We start from the raw sequence: 12420 nt of genomic DNA, 5'->3' as shown, positions 1-12420 counted from the left end.
AAATTTAATTCTAAGGGACTCTCTAGTATTACATATACCTGTATTTGGGTACTTTTTAGAAATTCGAGTTTTGGTACCTTTTTATGAAATATGTTTTATATGAAATATTGTCAAAAACATATCTGTGGACTTTTGACAAATCAACTTAAGTGTAGTTTCAAACATTTTCAGGAGTGCGCAAAAACTGTTGAAGTCGTTTTAGAAAAATAAAAATTTCGAAATTATTGGTTTTGAAAAGGGCATAAAAAATTGGCAAATGCAGCTACGGTGTTAATTTTTAATTTTATTCACAAAAGATGAAACAAATATCTCTAATATTTTAACGAAATACATAACTCGCAGTAAATAGCTACATCTTGTAGTGTTCTTCTTTTTTAATACTGCAATAGTCGGTAATGCAGTGCAAAGTGCTCGGCAAGATTCTGTAAATTTTCTGTTTGTTGTTGATTTTGAATCCATAAATTTGACTAGTGGAAAAGATAAGACATACAGTGGTGGCCAGCTATTTACAATATATATGGACAAAGATATGTGGAAATACGTTGATCCACCTCAGCGAACATCCGCTGTTAATAACATGATATAACCGAAATTAATGGAACTAAAAATACGAAATTTGGTCCGAATATTTTATAATAATAAAAATATAATGATATAAATGTGAGAAAATATGTTTATTTAAAAAAAAAAATTGTTGGTCAAGTTGTAGAAAAATGTTATGTGTTCGTTTTGAATGTGTGAATATATATTGTTACGTTTTAACCTTTTCAAAATGCTGGTTTATTTCCTTTAAATAAACCGGATACTTTTGATTGCAAATAAAAGCCGTTTAGTAGTTTGAAAATTGTAACAACAACAGAATTAAATAGCCACTCAGTGTTTTTTATACACGTTTATAAATTCTCAGAATTACAGACACAATTTATAATGCCACTATTTATAACACTGCATTACCATCTAGAAAGCTCTTTAACTGTCAAAGTTCGAATATTCTAGATCATACGCCATATGTGGTGTACTTTCTACAATGTTCTTTAACTGAATATTCGAATACAGCGTTGCCAACTTACGATCAAATCAACTGAAAGCTTTTATTTAACAATGCCCACAGATATGTTACAGTCTGTCATTACAGCACTGTTATTTGAAAGCATTATGCTACTTTTAAATCAGCCCTTAAAATCGTTATATTTGAATTCAAGTACAATTTCGTAACAATATGAACACAAGTGTGTGTTAAAACAGTGGAAATATTTGAAAAAATAATTGACAATCACATGGGATTTAGCAAACAACTTTTGTCTTAATTACCTAGCCACCTCTGTATATATTATATATCAACGTATAGGAAATTGTGTCTTCTTTTCAAAAATGTATACAATTATTACGAATTATAAAATTTGTAAAAGACTTTTTGTAAAAATATGGGAAAAAATTTGAAAATGTTATTAGGGGATATTTGTTTTATATTTTGTTTATAAAATCAAAAGCTGTGCACAGATTTTAATCATTTAGGGCTTGTTTTGTTTATAACTTTGTTTTCTATGTGCGTGGAAAAAATTAACAGCATTTTATGCCGTTTTAAAAAACAATATGTTCGAAATTTTGCTAAAAAATTATTTTTTTTTTGTCAAAAAATTTCTCAAAAACATTTGTCGAAAGTGAATATTCTGAAATTTAAAGAATGAGGCGTTCGAGGTGAACATAAAAATAACATAGCTGGCATGCGAGATTGAGATTAAAACTGTGTTTTTTATTTGGCATTTTATTGGATTTTCCGAAGGATTTTTAATTCTGGGTAAAATCAGATGTGCAGAAATATTGTTAACAGAAATGACAAGCCCGTTTCCAATTGGGTATTTTTTTATGAAATTCTATTTTTAATGCTTTCGGGAGCATACATAAATAAATGTGTTAGCATGCATGTATGTATGTAGGTTGGAAAGAAATATTAAATTGAAAACTTTTGTTAATCATTGTAACGGTTCGGAATTATTAACAATCCGGGCAACTGTGCGCGTTACTAGCAAGCGAAAAAGTAAGCAACGAAAGAAACTAGTATGTTGAATGTTAAATGTTGATATGTTGTAATTTTTATGCTTACACTAACAAAAACTATTATTACAGGAGAAAAGGAAGAACAAAAAATACTGAAAGAAAAACCAAACAGAAAAAACGAAAACTTTTTGTTACAATTTGTTATGAAAAGTTTTACTACCATTACTTTTAGTCGCTTAGTCACGAAATATGCTGTAAAGAATGATTATAGTTCTTTTTCTTTCTTTCTGCTCCCTTTTTTTTGTGCCATAGCCCCATTCCTGCTTGTGTTCTTAGGACGGGCTCTTCCTTTTTTTTTTTTTGCTCAGTTTCTTCAACTATTTTTGATGAACAGTCATATTTTTTCTTGTCCAACTACTAGTGTTTTATTTTACGACTAAAACTTTTTTGGGTATTCTTGTTTAGTTGGTTGGTGTTGCATGGTGTTTCGCTGCGATACGAGTGTGTGGAGCATAGAGTTTGCAGTTGGTAAAAATCATTTGGGTTTAAATGATGATACAAAAATACATATTATTGATTTACATACACAACACAACACCAGCAGCATAAATTAACTTGTGTTAGTGTGTGTACTTGTACAATGGAGATTGTATAGGGATTTATACATAAACAATATTTATGTACATACATATACACATTTATGTATATATGAAAGTTTGTGGCTTATACGAGTACTCACATCTACATACATACTTACTTATGGATGTATTTATGTGTGCTGCATGCATATTTGCACAATCATGTATGAAATATTATGTATTTATGGCTGTAGTTGTAGTAGTAATAGGGAAACTTAGACTACTAAAACACCCAGCAGTAGCACTGGAACTAAATCAAAAGATACACTTTTAAACCCACATAAAAAGATACATACATAGATATATACATACACATTTTGTAAAATGCAAGTTCCTTTTTAAATTTAAAGTTATGCAATTATTCACTTGGCAACAATATGTTGCTTTAATGATTTTGCTAGCATAGTACTAGAGATGAATGAAAAAAAAGAAATATGAAAAGAAGAAAACTTAATAAATAACTGAAATGCAGTTTTTAGTCAACTTAAAAACTCATAATAAATTCATTTGGTGTTTGTTCGCAAAATGTTTGCCACTTTCACAAACCCCAAATCATGTTAAATACTTTAAGTTTAATGATCCTTTCATCATTCATAGTAATACGAGTAATAAAGAAACACTTTGTTGGTTTTTCATGTTGTTTTTGTGCTGATGTTCAGACTCCCTCTTAGCCAATTTGCTTCTCTTGAGCTAATCTTATCAAATTTACATTCACTATTCCCCCCATCCAACTCATGCCTTTAGCAACACGCTGACCCCACTAGTAACACCAAAAATAACAACAGCTGCCAATATAAAATTTAACAAAATAAATCCAAAAAAAATAATAAAAACCGATACGGGAAAAATCTGCTTTAACTGAGTTCAGTTACACACAACTCAACTCATCTTTTGTACAAATCTTTTCGACAAATACTTCAACCAACATTTTTTTTTTTAACTCCGAACACAAATTTGCACACACTCACAAGTTCACTTGTACAAACTTTAGCACCACCTATCTATCCATGTTGTTTTCCCTCTTTCCCTGGATCTGCCTGTGCCTGTGTCACAACAATATCTCTTTAGTTTACTCTTTTTGCAATCAGTTTTCCAGCACAACAAGCAAGAATGAAAAAACATGGCAAGACTAATTTGCACTGTTTATATCCATGCACTTCCTAGATTTTTGTAAAAACAAATTTTTTCAATGTGGGATTGTTGGTGAGCGTGTATTTGTTGAAAAACACCACTACAGCTGGTAGAACGAGCTACCGACCGTCCGTCCGTCCGACCGACCATACGAACGAACGAATGTACAAAAAAAGGGAGGAGGTCACTCCAAATGCAAAAGTACACTTGAGGGCTAAACATAAAGTGTCACTTTGTGAGTGCAATGGCAGCAATGAAGACACGCTTGCCAGCCATCTGAAAATGTCTGATGATGACGATGAACATAATGTCAAAGAGTCAATTTTTGGCTTTTACCACTTGTGGATCTTGGTTGGGAATGGAGCGGCAAAGAGACAGCAAACCATAATAGAGATGGACAGAAAGAAAAGGGAATTTCCGTCACACACTCAAACAATCACAAGTGCAGAGATGCTGGTCGTCGGTAGCTCGGTTGCATGTTTGTGGGTTTCGAACACAAAAAAAAATAAATAAAAGCAAAATGATTTGTTGTTACTGCTGTTTTCCCTTCTCTCATTTTTTTATTTTTTTTTTTGTTGCATAAATAGTATGTGTACAGAAAAAATTTTACTAACAGTAAAATTATTTTTATGACAAAGAAGTTTACAGACTCCTACTTACACACGTACGAACACACAGACAGCACACATTCAACCGAACTAAACCTTGCCAAACGACTGGTGGCAACCTTTGAAATATAAAAACAATTTCGTTCTTTTTGTTTTTGTTGTTTTTGTTGTTTTGCTGTTGCGATTCATTACCAACGCCACTTCTACCGCCAACAACATCATCATCACTTCTACCACCACCAACAACCACCATCGCCGCCAAGTTTTTACAATGACCACTTCCGTTGCAATACAGCTAAAAGTTGCGGTTTCGCCAGCGTCAGTGTACATTATAAACCACTTGTTTTGTTGCCTTCTGGAGTTTTGCAACATCAGTAGAAAATGCGAACACCAAAAAAAAAGCAGAAAAAAAAAGACACAAGAAAAATTATTATAAATCTGTAGCAAAAAAAAAAAAAAACATGTGGCATTTAACACCAGCGGTGTGCAACATTTGAAGTTTATTTTTATGGAGATGCAGTGCAGAAACTTGAGATTTTTTCAAAAAAGTCGACTTGAAATGAAAAACACAAATTTCATAATAAAAAAAATTGTTTTTTAGTAATTGAAAGTAAAAATTAATAATATTGCTTTTAACAGGTTCAAATATTTTCAAAAACTTTTAAATAATTATGGACTGAGATCGAAAAATTCTTAACATACAAATATGTTAATAAAAACCCAGCAAAAACTTTACTTACTTAGTAAGCCAGCAAGTAACATTGGAGCCAAGGCATAACTACTTATTATTTAACTGAAACACTACTTACCGTAGTTCGAGATTTTTAAAAAATTCAGGGGTCAAGCTTACAAATGTACTTACAATCAGTTGAGAAATAAGTAGTAAATTCACAACAAGAATATGTAGCTTAAAAAAAAACACAAAAAATATTGCCTTGTGTGGGAATCGAACAGTCACATTATTTGCTTGTGTTTGATAGTCAAGCTGCTAACTCACTGCTCCATGTACGAGTTATTTTATTGGAAGTTAACAATAGTTTTAACATCAACATATAAATTAATATGATATGAACAAAAAAATTAATGGCTTTGACAGGTGGCGAACCACTAACCTCCCGTTTTCCAGTCAAACACACTAGATAGCTGTGCTAAATGCAAAAGTTCATTACCAGCCTGCATAAAAATAAGTACTTATTCTAATAATGTGCTGGGTAACCACCTCTCCTTACAAAATAATGCATGAAATAACTAGTTGTCATTACAAAAATTCACAAAATTTTTGCTGTGAACAAGTAAGAGTACTATATTCGGCCGTGCCGAATCTTAAAAACCCTCCACCTAAATATGATGGTATAACAACTGAAATAATATAACAATTGTTAGTAAGGCTAGTTTACGCAGAAGATATTTTATTTCAAATGTACAAAAAATTTTAACTAATTCAGAAATTTATAATTGAAATTCCTATTAGAACGTATGAAATTTAACAATTTATATACTTAATAATAAGTTGATAAGTTAAGTTCGGACCAACATTTTTCCTTTTTAACCTCGAGTGAAGAATCAGAATATAAAAAAAAGGTATACAAATATATTTAGACAAATTTCAAGATATTGGCTTGTGGGACTTATATGGGAGCAATGACCTATTATGAGTCGATGGTCATAAAATAGTTTAACATGATTTTTATGTATTTATATGGGAGCTGTTGCCAAATATGGACCGATATTTACAAAATTCAGTAGTATGATTTTAAAAATTGCTGATCTGTGTACTATTTTGGTTCAATATATGGAAGCTATGACCTATTATGGACCTAAGTATTTAAGTGCTATTTTTGTACAATTTCATATAAACAACGCCATTAACAAGAGTGGACCTTATATGGGAGCTATGGTTAAATATGGACCGATATTCACAGTAGTATGATTGCTGGATACAAATGACTGATCTGTGCGTAATTTAATTTTGATATCGATTTGTTTTAAATATTTATTAAGGTTAATATCTTTTTCGGAAATGGGCCTTATAGGGGAGCTATGACCAATTATCGGCCAATCTACGTAAAATTTGGTGCAGTGATTTAGATGTATATGCTTATTATTTCTGTCGAATTTTAGCATGATAAAGCTATTTATAAGAGATTTATGAGTACTTAACTGATTTTCAGAAGTGGACCTTATATGGGAGCTATAGTCAAATATGGACCGATATTCACAAAATCCTGTAGTATGATTTCTAAATATAAATCAGAGATTTGTATAAAATTTTGTTTTGATATTGATAATTTTTAGATAATTATGTAGGTTAAAGTGTTTTTCGGAAGTGGTCCTTATATGGGAGCTATAACCAATTATTGGCCGATCTTCATAGAATTAGGTATAGCGATTTTTGTATATATGGAGACTATTTATGACGAATTTAAATTTAATAGCGGTATTTATTAGACATTTATGTGTATTTAAGTGATTTTCGGAAGTGAACTTTATATGGGGGCTATGGTCAAATATGTGCCGATCCACAAAAAATTTAGTATTGTGATTTTTTTAAGCACGAAACTTATTTTTCCTGAATTTTGTGTGGATACTGTAATTTTGTAGGCATTTACAGACTATATAATCATATTTCGGGAAGAAATTTGTATGGGGGCTAGGAGAAATCATGGACCGATTCCTATAATTTTTACCAGAGTTAGTCCTTCATAACTCTGGTTCCACTGAACCGATTTTGCTGATTTTCAATACCAAACTGCTTAGGAGAACAATAAACATTTTTCTTGCAAGTTTACCAATTTTGTTTGTCTATTTTGGACGTGAGCGTGTTTTACATAGCAAGACAGACGGACATATGTAGCTCAATCGACTTAGAATTTCATAAGGATCAATAATATATACATATAATTTCTTGGGTCGCAGATGAATATTTCTCAATGTTACAAACTTATATATACCCTCATTCACCACTTATGGTGGTGAAGGGTATACAAATCAAATAATACTTGGGTTAAAACTTATAATGAAAAACATGTGTTAATAATTTTTCGATCTAATATCTCTGACATTTATGGTACAATTTTCCCGATTTTAAATAGCTACCGAACCAGGACAATACCCGATATATCGATATATCGATATTGATTTTAATTTATTTGGGGGTTTCAGAAAGTTGATTTCAACAGATGGACTCCAAGATCCAGAATATATATGTATATCGCTCATTTGCAGCAACAACGTCATTATTTAAAAATATTTTGTAATAGATTTGCAAAACATTTGGCATTTTTTCCACTGTGTTACGTGCCGCTGCCTGCACAACTATGCTAGAACAAACACTAAAATATAATAAAAAAAAATTAAAACTAATACTCGTACTATATAAATTTCTATGTTTGTGCTCTCATCTATTACTCTTCTTTTTTTTTGGTGTCGTATGTTGTGTGTGTGTGCGTTTAGGTTACCAAACTTCAAGTAATCCATATTTTGGTGCAACTGTGGGTCGAGTTTGTAATCGCATTGCCAACGGTCGGTTTCCATTGAAGGGTCAAGAGATACAGGTCTCTCGTAATTTCAACAATAAACATCAATTGCATGGTGGTTTCGTTGGTTTCGACAAGGTCCATTGGCAGGTGGAAGCCGTACACCAAGATGGCATAACACTCAAACACTGTTCACCGGATGGTCATGAAGGATATCCGGGCCAAGTAACCGCAACGGTGAAATTCACATTGACCGAGGACAATTGTCTGCATGTGCAAATGCAAGCAGAGACAACTAAAGTTACGGCTGTCAATATGACAAATCATTCGTATTTCAATTTGGCCGGACATGTAAGTATTCACATTTTATTATTATCATCATAGTCATCATTTTCTTTGTCTTCCTTGTTTTAGTTTTTATAAATTCTTTTCCAGTTTTTTTTTTTGTTCTTTTGGTACTTGAAGTAACAATTGCACCATATGTTTAGTTTAGTTTTTAGTTGGGTTTTGTCCGTTGAGCTTAGAATGATTGAGTTGAGGATTAAGTTTGCTGCATACTATGTATGCATGTATGTAGTTGGTCGTTCGGTTTGTTGCTACAAAATGAAATGAAATGTTGCAAGAGGAAATGGAAAATTCAAATGATATTGAAATTGAAATTGTCGGAAGGAAATGTTGGGATGTTCTTCAGAAAGAAAATTTGTGAGTTTGTCGCTGTATGTAAACAGATCAAAAACAAAAAAATAAAATAAGAAAATTGTTAAAGGAAATAAACGTGTTAGCTAAAGACACATGTAGATTAATAGAGATGATTATGAAAATAGATTACACCATCGTTAGAATACGTACAATAAATACTAGTCAAATAAAATTATTTAGCTGATACGTTTACATATATAAATATTTATTTTTTAAGTTTTTTTAATGCACTACATAAACATGCATAAACTAGAAGAGATAGTGAAATAAAAACCAATCTGTTTATCTAAAAAATTAAAATATAGAGAAATAAAATAGATTCCTGATTTCATTAGAAGAAGTAAAAAACATGAGATCCAGAAATACATTACTTAAAGAAAAATGTAATAAATAGCTTAACACATTCAAAATCCTTCTACTCTAAACTATTTATTTAACTTATGATCTTGTCAGTGTTGCCATATTCGTAACATTTCTAATATATTTAAGGCCATATTAATAAAATACTTTCGTAAAATCAGAATTGTCGTAGACTTTTCTTCGTTTTCACCAAACGGATTAAGTCCCTAGACAAAGTTTTTTTTAAATATTTGTTTAAACTATTAAATTATTGGGTGTATGAATTAAAAATTGGCGTATCTTTTATTTATTTATTTTATTTTTAATAACTTATATGTCATTTTGAAAGGTACATATCTGTCATTTATTCTCACTTAAATATTAGTGTAAACAACAACATTTTTTTTGGGTTCGAAAATTGTCTAATTTTATGCCAACAAAACAGTAAGATTTGCTTTACTTCTTTAATTTTGAAAAAAGTGCCACTGAAGCTCACCGATGCTTATGTTGAATATGTTTCATCGGTTTCAACGTGCGATGCAGAAGTGGAGATTTTGACACGGAAGACAAAATCGCCCAGGCCAGCTAAAAAAATTTTAAGGCCAAGAATTGGAGGCATTATTCCATGAAGATTGTTGTCAAACTCAACAAGAGCTTGCAAAATCATTCGAAGCTGCTCAATCAGCATTTTTAAAATGTTTGCAAGTAGCAGGATTCACTCGAAAGCAGGTAAATTGGGTACCATACGAATGGAAGCTGAGAGACTTTGAAATATAATTTTGTATGTCCGAAAAGCAGGTTGAAAGCTAAAAAAAAGATAATTTTTGCACCGCATCATTACTTGCGATGATAAATGGACCCACTACTATAACTCGAAGCGTAATACTATGTTCACATTTGCAGAGTTAATCATCTCAAACGAGTTTAAGCTCTAATCACTTCAAAATCGAGATGATTATACATACATTTAAATGATTTGTTAATCACTTCAAATTGGCATGACTAAATCTTAATCACTTCATTAATCACGTAGAATCAACTGAACATACCTCAAACCGACTATGATGTAGCATCGGCCACCCTTCAGTGTAATACCGATAAATACATTTTTTTCCCTTAAAAAACCTTAAATAATTCATCAATGTTCACAATTTCATAATTAAAAAGTTTAAAATAATCTGCTGATATCTTTAATAAAGTATTTATTTCCATATTTAATGCCTTAAAGAAATATAAATTAGTTTGTTGTTTTTTATTTGTCAACTTAATCATTTTAGTGTCAACTTAATCATCTCAAATGTAATGTGAACGGCTTTGATTAACTTAATCAAAATTTTGCTTAAACGCGTTTAAAAGCCCAAGTGTGAACATAGCATAAGAGATCATATGTGAATTGCGGCAAAGCCGCAGAATCGCCACCCAAGTCAAATATCCAATCAATATCCATAGCGCTATGGTAATTCTCTATATTTGGTAGGACCAAAAGGGTCATATCTATTATGAGCTGCGGAAATCTCACCAGACCATCATAGGGAACCTGTACCGAATGCAACTGATTCGTTTAAAACGATCATTGGTCGAAAAACGTCCAGAGTATGCAGCAGACATGAAACCGTAATATTCTATTTAGAATGAATCGGTTGGGAAGTTTGGCCTCACCCACCTTATAGTACAGACCTTGCCCCGTCCGACTTCTATTTGTTTCGATCGATGCAAAACGCTCTATCTGGGATGCGCTTCACTTCAAAACATAGTATCCGAAATTGGCTTAATTCGTGCTTGGCCTCAAAAAATGAGCAGTTCTTTTGGCTCGGAAACCATATGTTCCCAGAAAGATATGAATAGGTCATAGCTAATAATGGCAAATATTTTGAATAAATTTATATTGTACAAATGTTTCAAAACAAAAGTTAAAAATTTTAAAAAATTTCGCATTTTTAAGTCATACTGGTCTTATAAGTTTTCAATAACAGATAAAAACAGGTATCGTAATATTTGGAAAGTTTCACAAAACTCAGTCTTGAAACAGAAAATTCTAATTTGAAAAAAAAGTTTTGAAACCAATTTTAGTCATTTCAATTGGCCATGTGTCCAAGTTATACATAAATTTATAATCAGCAAGTTTGGCAAATCTTTTATTTTAGGAAATCATATTTTCTAAACCTTAATATGTACGCAAGAATAGACATAAAAAGAAAATCTTTTGGCTACTACTTAAAGAAATATCTAACTTGTGTCATTTACTCATTCTACAGAATGCCGGCCAGGAAGCAATTTACGAGCACACAATCATGATTAAAGCTGACAAAATAACTGAAACTGATGCAGAGTCCATACCAACGGGTAATTTGAAGAATGTCGAAGGCACTTTGTACGATTTGCGAACAATGAGAAATTTGGGCGAACAAATAAAGAAACTTTTGCCTGCCACCAATGGTTATGATGACAACTATTGTGTGGAAACAAACACTGATGGCACAAGTGTCAGCTTAATAGCCAAGTAAGTATGAACAGAACAGAAAAGAACTGAACAGAAACAAAACGAAACGAAAGTGAAATTAATTTAATGAAGAAAAACAGAATAATAAAATAATAAAATAAAATTCAATAGAGCTTATCATCCAAAAACCGGAAGATGGTTAGAAATTGCCAGTAATCAACCAGGCGTGCAGTTTTATACGGCAAATTATATGCCCGATACAACCAAAGGAGAGGTATGTTTTATTTTATTTTAACTATTTGTTTGCATTTTCTTCTCTTAGTCCTTTTCGTAGTTGTTGTTGTTATTGTTGCCATTTTTGTTAAATGTTAATTTAAATATAATATTTATTTACAAAACATGTGCTAAATGAATAGAAAATAAAGTCTTTCGTTTATAAACTTTATTTATTTATTCGTTTATTTAACTATGTGTGTAAATAAGTATGTATGTGTGTGTTAAAGAATGTGTCTGTGTATTAGAGTATATTTTGTAAATTTTATTTCATTTTTATTATTCATTCATTTATTTATTTATTTGAGCATGTAGTACATTGCATTGTACAATAAACCCTTGTAAACTAAAGAAAAACTTTTGAAAATTCATATGATGTCGGAATGTATAAAACAACACAAAAAAAAACACAAACCCCAATCAAATAATATTAATTAAAAACCACCATCTTCCCTCTCTGTTACTTATTTTTTCATAGCAATTTCTCTCTTTCTTTCTTTAAGGCAGAAAATACTGTATGTGTTTGTTTTAATGCAAATGTTTGTTCGTATGAGAAGCAACAACAAAAAAAAATTAAAATAAAGTTGGCTAAATAAAACAAACTTTGTTGAAAACCAACTGCAACTACAACAACAACACCAATAATACCTTCAGCAGAAAGCCCAAGTTATAGAAAAAATAAAGTTAAGCTTAAATAAGTGCAATTTATTGACCAATGATGCCTGAATAGCGTTAACTTTTTTCTCTTTCTCTCTCTCACACCCCTTTTTCAACTAATTTTCTTTTATTTGCTTTGCTTTTGATTTTTAGATGCCCAT

At 31.3% G+C, this 12420-nt stretch overlaps 1 protein-coding gene across 2 annotated transcripts in view; it reads left to right on the top strand.

Annotated features, from left to right (window-relative positions):
• Positions 1-12420, top strand: part of LOC135957638 (galactose mutarotase) — a 37766-nt gene that overhangs the window by 12989 nt on the left and 12357 nt on the right. For both annotated transcript variants that reach the window (XM_065508424.1, XM_065508423.1), the window contains exons 3-5: positions 7829-8202; positions 11145-11389; positions 11501-11603. In XM_065508424.1, coding sequence (XP_065364496.1) covers positions 7829-8202; positions 11145-11389; positions 11501-11603 — 722 coding nt within the window. The remainder of the gene's footprint in view (positions 1-7828; positions 8203-11144; positions 11390-11500; positions 11604-12420) is intronic.

This window comes from Calliphora vicina, chromosome 4 (genome assembly GCF_958450345.1).
Source record: "Calliphora vicina chromosome 4, idCalVici1.1, whole genome shotgun sequence".
Classification (NCBI taxonomy): domain Eukaryota; kingdom Metazoa; phylum Arthropoda; class Insecta; order Diptera; family Calliphoridae; genus Calliphora; species Calliphora vicina.
Note: the sequence above shows the minus strand (reverse complement) of the source record. Positions and strands in the feature narration are given on the sequence as shown.